Source organism: Cydia pomonella, chromosome 16, assembly GCF_033807575.1.
Source record: "Cydia pomonella isolate Wapato2018A chromosome 16, ilCydPomo1, whole genome shotgun sequence".
NCBI classification, from domain to species: Eukaryota; Metazoa; Arthropoda; class Insecta; order Lepidoptera; family Tortricidae; genus Cydia; species Cydia pomonella.
Genome location: NC_084718.1, coordinates 17,881,526 through 17,900,320, shown reverse-complemented (window position 1 = coordinate 17,900,320; position 18,795 = coordinate 17,881,526). Strand labels below are relative to the sequence as shown.

The 18,795-nt window shown below is 36.5% G+C and overlaps 1 protein-coding gene across 1 annotated transcript; it reads left to right on the top strand.

Moving 5' to 3' along the window:
* The first annotated feature begins 14,978 nt into the window (after positions 1-14,978).
* LOC133526609 (uncharacterized) lies at positions 14,979-17,922 on the top strand. The gene is made up of 3 exons (XM_061863301.1): positions 14,979-15,332; positions 16,280-16,432; positions 17,553-17,922. The coding sequence occupies exons 1-3, from the start codon at positions 15,162-15,164 to the stop codon at positions 17,712-17,714; spliced, it is 486 nt and encodes a 161-aa protein (XP_061719285.1). The 5' UTR covers positions 14,979-15,161; the 3' UTR covers positions 17,715-17,922.
* Positions 17,923-18,795: the final 873 nt, after the last annotated feature.

Sequence of the window (18,795 nt, the reverse complement as noted above, 5' to 3'; positions counted from 1 at the left end):
AGTGGCGATAAATTAAAACACGACCGAAGGGAGTGTTTTAAATCGACACGAGTTTCGAATTACTTATTCGCACATGTATCGTACAACGTTTTACAGTACATATGGCCCTTTAAATGTTCGAAACAGTAACGTAATATGCAAATTTTTGCACTAGTGCGGTAAAGTAGAACCATATGTACTGTAAAAGTATTTGCGAAACTACCTGCGAGTCGACACTTCGTTGCATGTCAAGTGCCAAGCGAGCAGCTGGGTCGCAAAGCATACGATCATAATCTGTGTTTTATGTACCATTTTGTCATACAACGGAGCCAGGACGTCACAGGGACCAAGAACTTACATTTCTTAGAAAACAATTTGATAGAAATGAAGAATGGGATAATATATTTTGTGGTACTACTTCAAAGCTTAAATCATACTTCTATTTACAATAGCAATATGAATAAATCAAGTTAAGACGTTTCTCAAACAGATATGGGTATTTATTACTTTACCCAAACAGGTGGCGTATTCAGATCTCAAGTATACAAATTTCTATAAAGAAATGCACCATGTATGTAATTTCATCAACTTGGACGAAATGCTTCCGTATTTTCTCGTTTACAGGTCGCATTACTAGGTCTAGTTCTAGGTACCTAGGTAGGTAGGTAGGTAGACAGGCCGGTAGGTAGGTAGGTAGGTAGGTTTAGGTCTGGCCTAGTGGGTAGTGATCCTGCCTATGAAGCCGATGGTCCCGGCAAGGGCATTTATTTTTGTGATGAGCACAGATATTGTTCCTGAGTCATGGGTGTTTTCTATGTTGTGTTTGTATCTTATAAATCTTTGTCTGCATACCCACAACACAAGCCTTCTTGAGCTTAGCTTAGGTGTGAGACTTCGTTAATTTGTATAACGGCCCGATTCGAAGAACGATTAAGACACGTTTAAGATCTTGGAAAGGTTAAAAGATCGATAACTAAACGACATTTCAAAATTGACGTTTATTTCGATTCCGCTGTGATATCTACGATATTTCTAACGTCAAAATGTCATTGGTTGCCCGAATCGAGTTGCTTCTGTCAATTATACGACACACACTCAATATCTAATTGAGAACTTATCTAAACCAGAACTTATCGTTATCGTATCTCATTCTTCGAATCGGGCTGTAACAATGTCCTATAATGTTTATTTATGAGTAGAATCAAGATTTTCTTAATGGCGGATCCATAGGGTTTTTCAGTACCCCTAGTGTAAATTTAATGGACATCATAACGTGACGAACGCGTTTGCGTTAAGTCTAATTTTGTATAGGATTTTGAGTTTCCAAAACGTCCCGCTTGGCGCGCTCTTTCTAAATCCAATACAAAATGAGACTAAACGCAAACGCGTACGTCACGTTTCGAAATCGAATTTATTTACACTAGGGGTACAGTTCTCCATAAAAACGTAGTTACATACGAGTAGATTGCTCTGAAACTTGGTACTTAATACAATGGGATAAGGTATATCTAGGGTTGTAATTAGTTTATGTAACCTCGGATACCATAGTTAAAAAAATACAAATAATTTAAGATTTTCATACAAAACTTGGTTCTGCTCTATTTCGTTACTTTTATTAGGTGGAGCAATATAAACTAATTTGAACCCTAAATATTTCTCATGTTATTATTTGTGAAAAGTTTCATTACAATCCAACACGTAGTTTTAAAATGAGAATGAAACTCCGTTTGTATGGGAAGGTGAAATTCAGATTCAGCCGAGCTTGCCGGGGACTCTTAACTTTGGGTATGTACACATGAGGTACATGAATTTAATTGCTGTATGGGATCTATAAGTGTTACTTGGTTAGAACGGTCAGTTTAATATTTTTTATTTTTGAAAACTGAATACGCCTCCAGCGTGTGAATATTAAATCAATTTTCACGTCTCAACCTCATGTTTACAATGGCCATTGAAGAAAATGCCACTCTGTGGGCCTTATTTGAATCCTCGGGCCTTATTTGAATGGGCCTTTACGCCAATCAAGGCACAATGCGCTCACAATGACCCACCCATAACTCATACGAAAAGGTCTGGGTGAAATGTGAAAAAATATACAAGAGAAACGTAAGAGACAAGACTAGGACTTATTCGGAAACATGTCATTTAACACTATAATGCAAGCAAAACCAATTTGATTATAATCCATCCATCCGAAAAAGGCGATATATACTATCGTCAGATGAGAATACGTTTGTACCATAGTAGCTCAAGAAAATAAAAAAAAATCAGGAGATTCGTGTAGTTTTGAAAATTGGCATAGTTTTTTTTATTTTTATTTATTAAAAACTGATGGAAAGTGAAGACAGGGCCTAAGATGGAGCTCACCGGTTCAGTAGTAGCCTATTCACTCTTGCTTTAAAGAGATCGAGGTCATATTTATCAGGGAATACAGAGGGCGGGAGCGCATTCCATTCTTTAGCCGTCCGTAACAAAAAAGAGGAGGCAAAACGTTTAGTGCGAACAAATGGAATGTGTACCACGAACGGGTGCATTCGCTCCCCACGCCTGGATGTCCGATGATGGAAAGGGGAAGGTGGGATCAGATCGTGCAGTTCCTGTGCACACTCCCCGAAATGTATCCGATAGAACACCGATAGGCTAGCGACTCGACGGCGATGCTCAAGGCTCTGTAATTTTGACTTGATAGATGGGTCATCGCCAAAAAGTCTATGAGCCCGGCGCTCTATCGAGTCCAGGGCCGCCAGCTGATATTTGGCGGAACCGTCCCATAGGTGGCAGCAGTATTCCATGCTCGAGCGGACCTGTGCTTGGTATAGGGAGAGAAGCTGATTCGGCGTGAAATACCGCCTCACCTTAAATAGGACACCAAGTTATACCTTGTGGTCTCCTGATAAACAGACTAAAAGTCCTTGAGGGTGGGGATTGTACTGAGGGTGTAGGGGGGTGTTGAAGGTACCTTTTTCAGATTTTTGCTCATATTTCGATTTGAAATATGAGCAAAAATCTGAAAAAAGGTTGAATGTGCCAATATCTCGATGCATTAATTTAACCCAATACTCTGGAGTTAGAGCTGCAGGTCACTGTCTTGGCGGCATTCCCACACTATTCTCCTCAAATCTTTTCGTTTCCCTACAGAACAGAAGGACAGCTTTAAGTTCGTTCTCTTCTAGTGTATCTCTACCGAATGTATTATATCGCGGTGCCGCCTACATAGTACATTCTGCTAGTAAGTGAAAGGTACCACAGTCTGGACAGGAGGCGTCTCTACTTATGCCCATTATCTTCAGATGTCTATTAAGGATATTGTTACCAGTTATGATACCAGTAAGTAGTCTCAGACTGCTCTTACTCAGCTTTAAAAGATACCAGTGGTTCTCCTATGATCTATACCACTAATCATCATCTTCGACAGTCTGCACCCAGTCTCCTTTTTTTCCTTCTCTATAACTCCCTACGTGATATCAGCTGACATAGGCAAAACTGGTTCCGGATCAATGTATTCCGTATCCACCCATAGGTATCCTAACCTGTTCGTCTGCCTACTCATTTCCAATTACGAGAATGGTGGCGATAAATCTAAAAATCGTGTAATGTTTTGGATTGAGTCTGTCCTTGCCATAGTCAGGTTTCCATATGATTTCTGTTCATAGCATTTGCCATTGATTATAACGTGTAAAAATTAAATAACAAAACTATTTTTATACGACCCATCTTAATTTATTGTCTGTTAAAGAGCCTGACGGGAGCTACCAGCAGATCATCTGGAAAGGATGCCCGATATAAGAGCTCCAAAATGATGTCTAGGTGGACGCCACAAGAGAAAAAGGCCTAATAGTGGTAAGCTTACGAAAAGATGGCTGGACTGTGTGGAAAAAGATCTTAGGAAGATGAGGAAGTATACCAACTGGAGGAAGGTTGCCAAATATCACGATAACTAGAGGAAGATTATGGAGGTGGCCAAGACCGACAAAGAGTTGTAGCGCGATCAGTAAGATGGTCGGTTTTTTATCATCCTTCATTATGCCTGTCACGTTCTAACAAGTATGCAAGTGCGAAAGTGACACATGACATGACAGGTGATAAAAATGCGGCCATGATACCGCCACAGAAGTAAGAAGCAAGTAAGTAAGACACCTTAAGCTTGATGAGGTAAAAGATAGACAGGACATAAAATCCCCATTTTAGTTAAAATTCGTAACCCGTATCCTACTTATTCTCAATCTACCTTACCCAGTTATTTTACGGTTAACTATCCCGAAATAAAATATTAACTTTAAATAAACGTAGACTGCGACCGTAACCGCATGTACTTATATAGGAGAAATTATTACGGTCACTACATGAAATACTACGTTACTCTATTTTAAAAATGTCCTATCTGCTCTAGCTACGCCAATTATATACGATCTTGCTTAAATAAGACGGTTACCTTTGCTGTAACAACTCTGTATTTGCGGTCGAATGGGAGCCACTGTTAAACTATATATAAGGATTTTTGTAGGTCATGTTGCGTGCTTGAAATTTACCTTGCTGCATTTATAAGTTTGTAGCGACCTCTTGCTGTGTCCATGAATCTTCTGGGTTATTATTTGATATTTTTGGGACTCGGATATGTAAAGGTTTAGTGAAATCGTGTGAGCGATGTAGATTTGAATGCTGATTTATACAAGGTGTTTTGTCCCTTTATATCGTGCAAGATGACAATGTATGTTATACTGAAATAAAACATATATAAATGTTATATATACTTATTTATTTATTTTATTTTATTATTCAAATTAGTTACACAGCAATACAGTATTACTACGAGTACTAAGGCACTGCGAACTACAAAACATATAAAAAAAAAACACAAAGATACGAGATAAAATAAATAATAAAAAATACAATTTAAACATTGGATTTGGGCGACGACGTAACAGCGTAATATATAGGTCATTAATCGTTATAATTGCTAGATTATGATGGTGAAAAGAGCATCATGAAATAAAACGGGAAATATGAAAAATCTTGCAAAAAAAAACTGAAAACTTTTTAATAGTACATTATTGCAGAGGCCGGGAAATGGCAATTCGTGGATGAGTTTCGATCAAAGAAGCCGAATCCACGAATTGCTGTTCCTGCCGAGGCCTATATAGTGCTTTTCTCCAAACATGCGAGGAAATCAGGTAAAATAATCATAATTTAAGGTGGTTCGACTAGGTTACCCAAAGCTTAAACCTCACTAGATGGCGCCACAATTGCAAATTTTGAGTTTTAATTTTTTTGTGGAGTAGTCTTGGTATTTCTATACTCTTAAATTATGTTTAGCGCACTCTTTAAATAAATATTGAACTATTAAAACAAACATTGAACACTTTATTGTACAAAAACTACCCCTTAATGTCGACAGAATGTTTCTTGACTCTATTTCTAAGTATCACTCACACATTCAAACAGTCGTACTGGGATCCTTGTAGTAGACAATTTGGCACAGCGTGAGTAGGCTTCAATAGCGTTGCGGTATGTACGTGGAAATACATGCAAGAGGATGTGGGTTCGAGACACATTATTTTTTTTTTTTGTTATCAGTATTATCAAGTACCTATTATTAATAAATTATTTTATGAGAAATATGAGCGTTTTTCCATAAAAATATTAAAAATCTGATTCTCACACATCATGATATTTTTGGGTTCTTCCAACTCAGAATCACTAGCATAATCAATCCTCGTGCTATAAAAACCCGAAAATTTGTATTGAAATTTTAGTTTTACACTGAAATTTCTTTCACACTAAAATGTGACGTAATGGTATGGATATTTTAGGATATCTTTTTTTAATGCTAGGGTGGAGAAGATTCTAAGTAGAATGAACCTAAGAAAGTCCAAATTTGTAAGTCAGATTTTCCAGTATTTTTTTCAAAAAAAAACGCTGTTTTGTTCTAAGATTAAAGCAATCCCTTACTGCCCAGCCTTTAAAAAAGTAGGTACTATTTTACAGTAGCGTAGAATTGAAACATTTTTTACGATACATTTAATTAAATTACAGTGAGTTACAAAATTGCATGGCCTTCTATTTATAACCATTATAAAAACAAATGAGATATTTACCATGTTTGTTTATATTATTGATTTCCCGATATTTTGACACAACTAGAAGTTTCACACAATGCCTAGAGATAGAAAATTATTTATTTATTTTATTTATTGTCAATTTCATTCAACGGATCACATCATATCCAATTTATGTGTTTATGTATTGCATTGTTTTCTACCTAGTTGGCTATTAAATTCTGTTACTGCAATAATCTTTATCTACATAAAATATACCAACGAAAGTTTAATAAAGTATATATTAAAATGAAGTACACAAAATCAGGAATTACATATGACAATATTATTCAAAATCGCCTCCTCTGGCTTTGACACAGGCCCTCAAACGACGAGGCCAGTCATTAATAGCGGCACGCACGATTGTCATGTCTAATTCCGTCACTGTCTTAACTATGGCCCGCTTGAGGGAGTTAAGATTTGTGTGGGGTTTAGCACAGGCTTTCTCCTCAATAACCTGCTATATGGCATAATCCAGGGGGTTAAGGTCCGGGCTGGAGGACGGCCAGTATTCGTGGGCAATAAAGTCAATTTTGTTCCTTCGAAACCAGGCTTGAGTTGTTTTTGCCTTATGTGCAGGAGCTGAGTCCTGTTCAAAGATCCATGGCTGGTTTTGAAATAGGGTGTGGCTTAAGGGCTTCACTATTGGTTCGAGAATGGTTTCCAGTTTCCGGTTTTCACACCTTTTTCACAGAAATGAATCTGTGTTAGCCCTGAGTATGACACACCCAAAATCATGTGTGGCGGGTGCCCACATTTGTGCAACGCAATAGACTTGTTTCCATCTACAAATCTTAGGGCATAATTGTATCCCAATAAATTCTTTTGGATTATAAGAACATGTTAAACTACTTTTAGGGGACCTGTAATGACCATATTTTTGTAAATATTGAATTTAAAATATCTTTTGGCTCACGTCACGTGACCAAACTCGAAACGTCATTGAAGATTCTGATGACGTCACAACTCTCGGATTGACACTGTTGACAGTTAGGCGATTAACAACAAATGACAAATATCAGTTGACAGTTCGTATCTTCTACGTGTGTATGTAGTTATGTGTCAAACCATAAACTGTGACGTCACACAATTTTCAAAGAGCGTTTTGGGCGCGAAAGCATCTGTCAAAATATATTTTGTTAATTTAACATATTTAAAGCCGTTTTTAGTATAAAAGCTGAATTTTAAGGCAACTTTTAGTTAATATAGAAAGTAATACAAGCGTTTCAAAAAATTGGAATACGATTTTACGAACCTCTTTTAGGCCCCAATTCTTCCTTCTATATAATTATTATAGCTCACAAATCCACCACATTATGTCATTTTTTATTTTTTCGGTAGCATTTGTTTTAACGGAAATAAAGAGGTTGCAAATCGAGTAACAGAACTTCAGAACAGATATCATTTGATATTTACCAGTCGCTTTTCGGTGAAGGAAAACATCGTGAGGAAACTGGACTAATCCCAACAAGGCTTAGTTTTACCCTCTGGGTTGGAAGGTCAGATGGCAGTGGCTTTCGTAAAAACTAGTGCCTACGCCAAATCTTGGGATTAGTTGTCAAAGCGGACCCCAGGCTCCATTGAGCCGTGGCAATATGCTGGGACAACGCTAGGAAGAAAGAAAGAAATCGAGTAACAGAACTTAGTAACCAACTAGGTGTAATAGTTATGATGTAAATGTCCATATCATGTTGGAGTCATATATTAGCCAACTAATTATTCAAGATCAATACACTTAGCTCCCTTAGGTATTCGCCTAAGTACAATCTCGGGCAAAATTGAGTTTTATAAAAGTGAACTAGTTTCTAGGTCATATTTTCTATGAATTGGTCATTTTTGTAGACTCCAATTACAGTTACACTTTTCCTGGTTTTTCGCGGACCAGAATATCGATGATTTTTGTAACTTGATTTCGACGTTGCTAGCATTTTCAATCCAAAAACACATAAAATCACAATTCAGAACATGCGGCAGCGTTGTTTTCTATCAAGTACCTCAAGCACCAGGGCGGCTACCGGGAAAATCGAAATTCGTCAATTTTGGGCATTTTTCTCTGTCACTCTAATTACGTCTTAGTGAGAGTAAAAGAGAAAGATCCCCGCAATTTGCGAATTTAGGTTTTCGCGGTAGGCCCCCAGGTCCTGTCAAGTTTCAGCAGTGTTGCCAGGTGAGCGGAAGAGAATTATCGTACTTGAGTGTCAATATTATTGTACCATTGAAAAAAATATCGTACGCCAATCAAAAAGGCAGCCCCTAAAAATGTCTAGCAAAATAAGCTTAAATTTCCAATTAATAATAAAAAAAAGACAATTTTCGTCTAAATTGCGCAAAAAATCTGTTTATGTTTGTGTATTTTTGGGATAGTCTCAAACGGTATACAGGAAATTGAGATATTTTAAATTTTAGACTTACACCAAGGAGCCGAACACCCAAAAGATACTAATTTTAGCCTATTTATGAGAGAAAGTATCATATTTTGCTTCAAATTACTAGACTTTTAAGGTGGCATCATCCAAGGGCTGAAATTATAGTACTTTAGTGTACGATAATGCTCTTTGGAACATTACGTCATACCGGGGCCCAAATTATCGTACATGTACGACAATTATCGTACGCCTGGTCACACTGAGTGTCAGTGTCGACAGAGTCAGCTAAAAACGCGTCAAACATCGCAACGTCGCGCCGATGACCGTCCGAGGCATGGAGTGGCAACGCCGCAATGTATTTGTACACGACATTTGTCACACACACATGAGTAAAATTTATAAAAATATAACGTTGATTATTGCATGATTTCTGTATGAAACAAAGTTTTTCTATTAATTTAGCGCAAATGAATATTCGAAAGTAGATAGATGCGCAACTATTTATGTAATAATATTATGTAATTAATTAATAAATAGCGATTGCTTTTTGTATGAAAATCGAACCACCTTAAACATGAACCATCACTCAAATCGAACTTTCACATCAAAAACGTCAAAATCAATTTCCCTCTTTAATTATTTTTTAAAAGTTAAAGGCACAACTATTCTGCCATTCAGTACCATTCAATATTAGCTCATTCAATATAATTGTGCAATATAAGCTGTATTTGCACGCATGAGATCCTTAAAAAAATATAAAAGTCTTTGATTTTATTAAGCAGTATTCACACGACCATACACGTCGGTCTTACACGACTCTATCCTATAGCTTGAAATGATGCTGACCGGGCCGTGTAGACACGGCCCGCAAGTATATTAATTGGCATGCGTTTTTCTTAGTGGATGTAATACCCCAACTAGCAAAGTGATCCTACAATTCAATATTATTAGTAATTATCTACTAATAACGTTCTTATAAAGGCATTGTTGTAGAGTATTTTACTTATAATAGCATGCGATAAGCTGTAACATACTCAAGAGCATTCATTCTTATATATTAGTCCTATAGTTTGCTAAAAGATAAGCGCACAAAACAGTTACAAGATACTGTTACTAATAGTAGCATTTCATAAGCGTAAATACTCTCAAGATAGTTTGTTTTTATTTCACATTCCTGTAGTTTGCTACAAGAGAAGCGCACAAAACAGTTACAAGATACTGTTACTAATAGTAGCATTTTACAAGCGCAAATACTCTCAAGATCATTTGTTTTTATTTCACACTCCTGTAGTTTGCTACAAGACAAGCGCACAAAACAGTTACAAGATATTGTTACTAATAGTAGCATTTCACAAGCGTAAATACTCTCAAGATCATTTGTTTTTATATCACAGTATTCTAGTTTCTTACAAGATTATCCTTATAAGGCTCTATTAAGTATAAGTATCCTATAATAGTATGCAGAAAGATCAAATAGTCTTGAATAATATTTGATCCGATAGTAGTATTCTGTAAAACCACAAGATATAATAATACACTAAGCTGGGATTATTATAAGTTTGCTTCGTTAATAGACTTATTCAAGATTCTTTTAAATGTATTTGTACTTTATTAGAGCGATATTAGATTAAACAACCATGTATGATACTCGATCAATCACTTTACAAGTAAACGTTTGTCATTGTGTTCTGATTCAATTCTGTGCTAAAACAGGTGATGTAAACGAGGGTTCCGTAATGAAATTATTTTTTATATTTTCAAAGGAAAAAGTTTGATAAGTTTTAGAAGAATGCAACTACAATTTAAAAAAATACTGAGTAGGTATGAAAAATAAATTGTAAGGTCCATGGATGTCTATAAAACTGGGCAATCTTGATTCATGGAATCGTTTCATATAGGAAATGTGGTATCATACACTCGTTGCATTTTAACAAAGACATATTTACTTTAAAAAGCAGTTAACATTTAAAAATGCCACCTCCGCGAAAAGAACTAAAATGATAAAATATAATTAAATTAATGTTGTTAGGATTTATAGATTGTAGTAGGTACGGTACGAGGAGATTTCGCGAGGAACCCTAATATATTTTAATATGGAGGCGAGTTATCTGGATTGAAACTGCTATAAGTGCAAATGTACCTATAATTGTCCCATAACACACTTGATGCAGAGTATTTCATAAACATGGCGGATATTCGTAATAATTGTATGAATATTATTTTAATAATAAATATTCTATGAGCTATTTTTCAAAGCGCATTGAGAAATTAAACACATTTTGGTAGACATTTACAATAAAAATGACTTCCCCGGTGAGTTTACGTTTACACAATATTTTACCATGCTTATGTATGTTCTAAAGTGAAACAAATTATGATAGTTTCATTAATAAGCCATATGAACTTTCCTAAGTTTGGTTTTTAAGTAATTGTTTATCACAAAACAACTGCACGAACGGAGAGAAGTGTAAGTATAAAATGTACTTATAACTTCTAATAACTAAGAACATTACTAGTGCATTATAAATACAAGATTGTTTTATAACATACTTATGTCAGTTATTAATAAGAGTATTTGTGTTTAAATAGGTATAGCCTCAGAACATTATAGGAGTAATTGCGCTTCTGTAAGTGTATTATAAGGCTTAGTAACATTCTGCAAGTTGATTATAAGATCATTATAAGCAAGGAATGCTCCTATAACTGCGCCCAAATCCAGGTTTGTAGCAAAGCACAGGTATCTTATAAGTACAAAAGAAGTACTCTCGAAGAATACTATAAGCACCTATTTTGCTAGTTGGGACATGTTTGTAAAAAACAATACAGTAATAACTTTCCCGTCCGCTAAAACACGACAATAATGGTTTGAATTTCTTTAATATGTGTTGTGTTTGACCATAACTATTTTTGCTATAATAAGGTGAATATTTCCGTGTATATTGGAGAAAAAGAATATATATAGACTAATTCTGACAAGTATTTGAAATTGAAATTGTATCTTCATACAATAAAAAGTTATATTTTGATAAGTTCATTGTTACATCTAAGAAAAAAACCTTACGGTTCAGGTGAAGTTAAACCTTATGTCAATGCTATAAAGACGCTGACAACGGCAACGCTTTTGTAGCTGTATCTGTACGAAAATGTATCTTAACCTATATACTTACCCTCCTTACGCATTCTGTATGTAAATGGTAAATGTTTTTTTATCAAAAATTTCTTTCCCGTTTCAATTACCCCCAATATTATGTCTATTTTCCGTATTAGAATACGTATTGATTAATATAATAGTATGTAATAATACGCGATTTTAAATACGTATTAAAATACGTATTGATTAATATAATAGTATGTAATAATTTGTAATAATACGCGATAGTACCTAGTGGGCCGAAAATCGATGATCTCCTTTGACACTCAATATTTACATACGTACCTACATATTATGTGTAAGTCTGGTGATAATGCAATATTATGGTACTATCGAGCTGATCTGATGATGGAGACAGGAGGTGGCCATAGGAGCTCTGTGATCAAATAACGCAACCTAATTGTGTTTGGAGTTTTTAGAATTGTCTGGGTGAGTAATTGCCTGTGGTGAAAAAGTATAATCAGCAATTTATTGTACAAACATTTACGCATAAATTTTGTATTTAAAATAAGCTTTGAGATCTATCAGTAAATACAGTACCGGCCAATAATATATCACCTTTGGGTTTTTTTGTATGAGCATGTATAGAGTAAAAAATATATGTTCGTTTGTAGATTGCATATTTTACTAGTCAATTTATACAAATATATGATGAATACTGCAATGAAATACTGTGAATGACAATAGGAGACTCACCATCATTGGCTTTAATAGTACATTACTATAGAGGACGGGAAACGAAGGGTTGCAGGCCAAGTAGATATAGACGGCCGAGCGTAGCGAGTAACAAAAAAAAAGAAAAAAGACAAAAAAAGAAAAAAAAGCATAATGGCAGAATTTTGCTTATAGGTTTTTTATGGTTGGATGCCAAGACGTGCCATAATTTGACGTTTAAAAACAAAAGAAGGTTGCCTTACAGGCCTAGGTGTGTAAGGCTGTATGAAATTCCTTTAGATATCATCTTCACTCATCGCACCTGATATGTAGTATTTTCCGGACCTAATTTGAAGTAAGTCATGTCAACATTTCATTACAAGTTTGAGAAAAGTCTAATGTAATGTAATGTGCACGTGGCGAACAGAACCCCAAGTGTAATTTTTTTGGATAGCGTAACGTGACGTACGCGTTTGCGTTAAGTCTAATTTTGTATGGGATTTAGAAACGGCGCGCCAAGCGGGAAGTTTTGGAAACTCTAAATCGCATACAAAATGAAACTTAACGCAAACGTTACGATATCGAATAAATTTACACTAGGGGTACAGGTGTCGCTTTCATGACGCTTGGCTTGCTTAGTTGCGAGTGTTTTAAACCAAGCGTCATCGTAAATTTTACGCCCGCCTCGGCATATTACTAAAAAAGCTCTAATAAAAAAATTAAGCTGACTATGTATTAAAAAAACCCTTATGAAAAAACCATTACATGACCTTTGTCTCATCGCTCGTACCTAGGACTACTAGTAGACTACCTAAAGTAGTGAGGTGGAAATCACAAATATAAAAAAAAAGTTCTACCGTAAGAACATATTATTGGCCGGCATTGCAGTGTTTTAATTGGATTTGGGAACGTGTATCTGTAGGTAATGTAATAGCTGTAAAGCAAATTAAATATCAATCACAATTATAATACTCTCCCAAATATCTAGTAATTAGACTGTAATAATATCATTATGGCCGATTGGCCGTCATTTCATCAGCCGAAATTAGATGGAAAGGAGTCGCAATGAGCAAGTTGAAATTATTTTTACTATTTCAATGCCTGTCTTTTTCTGCAGCAGAGGTATGTTAATATCACTATACGTTGGCAGCATCCTACATTCAAGCGACCAGCAGAAATGCCGGGGCAGCGGCGGACACCCGAGAGCGGTTTAAGGCCTACAAATACAGCTGTCTCGGCGCCAACTACGAGTTCGTAGCATTTGGCGTCGAGACACTCGGGCCGTGGGGTAGGGGAGCGCGTGGGCTCCTTAAGGAGCTTGGGAAGCGGTTGAGGGAGGCAACAGGGGAATCTCGCGCAGAGGATTGCTATCGCAATACAGCGCGGGAACGCTGCCTGCGTGATGGGCACCTTGCCGAGGGGCCTAGGCTTAGAAGGTAGTTTTTAGGGATTTTTTAGTTAGGTTTAGTTTTAATTGTCTTATCATAATTTTATATATAATGTAAATTGTATTTTGAGACTTGGCGTATTTTAATAAATACTTATTTCACATAAGAATAATAAGTGAATAAAGGGACAATGATATGAAAGTCGTCGTCTATAAATAAAAAAAAATGGCAAAAAAAATTAAGTACATTCCCGTTGCCGGGGAGGTTTTGGGACCTAGAATTGGTACCCTGGGGGGCTAGTTTGTCAATCACTTCAAGTTTCGGAAGGGTCGATAACATTTTGAAATTACCTAAACGGAGTGTTCGATGTCAATGACCTCGTCGTAGATGAAGAGTCAAAATTTGGCCAACAAACCCACTAGGGGCCGATTCTGGGTCCCAAAACCTCTCTGGCAACGGGGATGAACTTCTTTCTTGGCCAACCTGTATAATTATGTGTTTTTTTTTTCAATTTTTTTTAAGCGTTTCAACACATACGATTACCTACTCCGCTAGCGGAGTGGAAAGTTCATCGTCCTGCTCGAGGATACGTGTTTGAAACTTGATGTTTTCAAAGTATAGTATAGTATATCTTTATTTGCTAGTTATATTAAAGCAAACTGTTAACAAATAATTTACGAATAATTATATTAATAGTACCATTGAGGTATAGTACTAGAGTCGGCATCTCTAACAAAATGTTTCCGCACCTCAATGAAGTGCCAGCACTTCATTACGTTTAGTACGTCTCCGACTACAGAGGGCCTACCGCGAACCACGTTCGACGTGTTGCTTCTCTATCGCACTTGTAAATTCGTACGTAAGTATGACAGAGAGGCAGCACGTCGAACGTAGCTCGCGGTAGGCCTTCTGGCGAGATGCCACGCATGTGACAAACATAAAAAAGATAATAAAAAGAAAAAATGCCATAGTGAGTTTTTCTGTAATGTAAGAATACGTGTAATATAGCGTCAACGCATAGACAGCACTCCGCCTATGTGTTCGCGCTAAAGAGGCCCACTGATTAACAGTCCGCCGGACGGTACCGGTCTGTCAGTTGTTCGGAATTGACAGGCCGATACCGTCCGCCGGACTGTTAATCAGTGGACTCCTTAAAAACCGACAGCCGATGGGTCCGGCACGAGTGTTTCCTTTTTTTTAATATACTACGTCGGTGACAAACAAGCATACGGCCCGCCTGATGGTAAGCAGTCTCCGCAGCCTATGTACATCTGCAACTCCAGAGGAGTTACATGCGCATTGCCGACCCTAACCCCACATCCACTGGCTATGCCCTACCACACAAAGTGAGATGAGATTCACAATGCCCATACCTCTCTTTTGGACGTAGTTTAAGGACGTACCCGGGTCCAACATGTATAGTCGTTAGATTTGAAGCTGGCCTTTTTATGCACGTACGGTTTTACCTAACAATAGACAAAGAATTAGCCGCTCGGGGCCAGCTACAAATCTAACGACTATAATAACTATGTTTTTTCAGTCATTCACCCTAGTTACGGACAAGCCAGTCATAACCTACTCGGAGCCGTCTGTATTTCCATTTGTGAACATATCCGCAGCACGCTACAGACGGAATAACGTTCAGTACTTTACTACCGTGCACCTGGAGTTGGCTGTGCCTTTAGACGATAATTATATTGTAAGTATTTTTTTTATAGGACATTATTACACAAATTGACTAAGTCCCACAGTAAGCTCAATAAGGCTTGTGTTGAGGGTACTTAGACAACAATATATATAATATATAATTTTTTATAAATACTTAAATGCATAGAACACACCCATGACTCAGGAACAAATATCCATGCTCATCACACGAAATAGGTCTATAACTAGATTAAAATGTTCATGTATTTTAACAATAAATATTAATTTAATACTTAAATACATAGAAAACGATAAGAAGATGTTTTTTTTTTACATTGGTTTTCACTCTGAAACTCGGCGAAATCCAGAAAAGTTTATATGACAGTTTAGTCTCTAAATGTGATCAGTAATACACTGTCAAAATCTTTCAGTTTCCTCGTGTAGCACCGTGTATATTCTAGGTTTATAGGTCTCGATTTTTTTTTGTATTGTAAATTTTGGCTCGTTGCGTGGACGACATTCGGAAGATTGCGGGTCAGTTCTGGGTGAGATTAGCTCCAGCAGTGGGCGATAAAGGGCTGATATGATGATGATGATACAATTTTGAAGAAACAAAGGAAACCTCTAAACCTAGTTTTTCATTGTGTTAATAACATACGGCCCGATTCGAAGAATGAGATACGATAACCATAAGTTCTGGTTTAGATATCGTCGTATAATTGACAGAAGCAGCTCGATTCGGACAACCAATGTCACTTTGATCAATGATCTCATTAGGATCACAGCGGAATCGAAATAAACGTCAATTTTGACATGTCGTTTAGTTATCGATCTTTTAAAGATCTTAAGCGTGTCTTAATCCTTCTTCGAATCGGGCCGATACTAAAAAATCATTTTGGAAAATTGAAGATATTTAGAAATGGAAAAACATTTTATCGTTTTCTATGGAGAAGCACCTGGAATATAGTTCCTTCTTAATAATATAAATTCACTCAACAGGTCGACATTTTATTCTACGAGAACGTGAACAACCAGTACAGACGAAGTTTCATCGAGTTGCAGTTCAAATTTTGCACGTTCATCTTTAAAGACCCTATCTTCGGAGCCGCCATCAGAAAGCAGATGACCAGTGAAAGCTGTCCCATACCAGCGGTACGTATACTCCATTGACATATATCTAAGGATGGGCCTTACGGGAAATAAGAATGGGGCCAGTACAGCGGTGGCACGCACACGAATTCGAGCCAATCCTGCAGTCTAACGCCGCAACGCGATAGGTTGCTGAGTTTGCAGCACGCGCGCGATTTGGCACAACTATTTCCGTTAGACTGCACGATTGGCTCGAATTCGAGAGTTACACCACTGAACTAGTACCAATCTTAGTGTCCGTAAAGCCCGTCCTAGCTATTGTCAATGGTATACTCTCACCGTTTAATGCCGGCTATACACACTCGACGAGAGCTTCTCACCGAGAGTCTCGGCAAACAAATTAAGTATAAAAACAAAACAAAAAAACATATTTTTGAAATGGGATTTTCACTAGCTTTCATTTAACACACATTTTGCTTTGGTAAGAAAAAAAAAACTATTATCGTGTGCGAGTACCCTGCAAAACCTGATTAAAAAGTTTTACGAGGACATTGATGACTGAGTCACCTGCAGCGCGAAGGAGATCAGATGTAATGCCATCTTCGTCAGGAGATTTATCGGCTTTCATTTGTTACAAATGCCTTTCTGACTTCTCTGGCTATAATTGGTGGTATTCTCTCGTTATCTTTACAAGGAACTGGGGGTGCTCTCGGATCAATTGTCGATAATTGTGGCACCCTAACATACCCTATACGTATTCCCTTAGTACGAGTGTGTTAAGGTACGCATCGTTAAACAATTAAATCAATAAATGTGGCGCTTGCTTGCTTCCCAAAACCCGCGCCCATTCCGACACTTTGCACGTAATTGAAGTGTGAGTTTAGATTTACAAATGTTTGTTTAAAAAAAGGCATCTTTGATACGATTTTCTCCACTATAAACGTTAACCAATGGTGTAACGACAAATATAGAAATGAAGACGATGCTATCAATAACCAGTTCAAACAATACTTTCATGGGTTATGTAAGATAAATCAAGATACCTGACGCCAACATTTACAATGCGTCGTCTTACATAAAGTTTTATCTGTAACATAACTTTAACAACATTAAGTAGCCAATGAAGTTATTCTGAAAATGAAATATTTTAAAATTAAAACATATTTTAATTTTACCATTCCAGGGGGCATATAACATGTACAATATGACAGCTGCAGCTGACCACCTGCCGAAGTTACCATTTTCAAAAGGCCGCATCTACATGTACCTCAAAACCAAGTCAAAGCCCGTCCTGAAGGGGTACTGTGATATGGAGCTGAAGAGAAAGAGACCCCCTAAACATTAAAACAACGGTGCGTTTCTTCAAAAACATCCTGCCTCGCACAGCTATACACTCTGGAATATTTATCACCTGCGGTATTTCCGGACTGATACAACCTTCAAACCTTCAACAGTCTACTCCCGTCTTAAAGGCCGACACAGCAACCTTTATATTTTTATAACATGTTAATACTTTTTACACAATTTTGACAATAAAATATTATCTTATCTTATCTTATCTTATCTAGCACTTACAATCCCTCTGGTGTTGCGGGTGTCCAAGGGCGACGGTAGTCGCTTGCCATCAAGCGATTTGTCTGCCTCATTAAATAGTACAGATGTGCACAATAGTGATAAAAAATCGGAAATTTCAGGAATTTCTAACATAAAATAAGGGAATAATAATAATTAAATAATAATTATTATTATGGTTTTTTTAAGTTGTACCTAAAATTAATTTTATGTTAAATAAAGTAATTCTTAACGTAAAAAAATAAGGGAAACTTTCATTACGGAAAAGAAAAAAAATTCATTTGGAAATTTAAGAATTTTTGTAACTATCTGACAACATGACTACACTAAATAAACAAATAAATTACACTATCTGTCCTTGCTCAAACTCGTTAATCATTATAGATTCTGTCTGAATTTATTGTTATATACCTACAAGGTGCCCACGTAGAACCCGAGAGATTTGAACCACGCATTTCTGAAGTCAAAAGAACGAAAACAATTATACGAGTTTAGGTCAATTTCACAAAAAAAAAATCGATTTTTTTATGTATTTGTACATAAAATGTAAACGCTATTTGTAAAACTGTAACTGAAACGGTTTTTGATTTTTTTTGTAATACCTATTTTTTTTTTTGCAAAGTATTAGGTACTTGTCACTTTTTGACATCTATCAATAAGGATATTTGAATTAGGTCCCATAGTGGTAGCATCGCCATCTAAAAGGCGTTTTGCACTAAGTAACAATAGAACAATGTTTTTTTTGTAAGTGGCTTTAACTCTGAAATTAAGCAAATTCCAAAAAAGTTTTTAGGACATTTTTGCTACCCTTATAGATATATCTTCCTTACGGTAACTTATACTGCCTGAAGGTT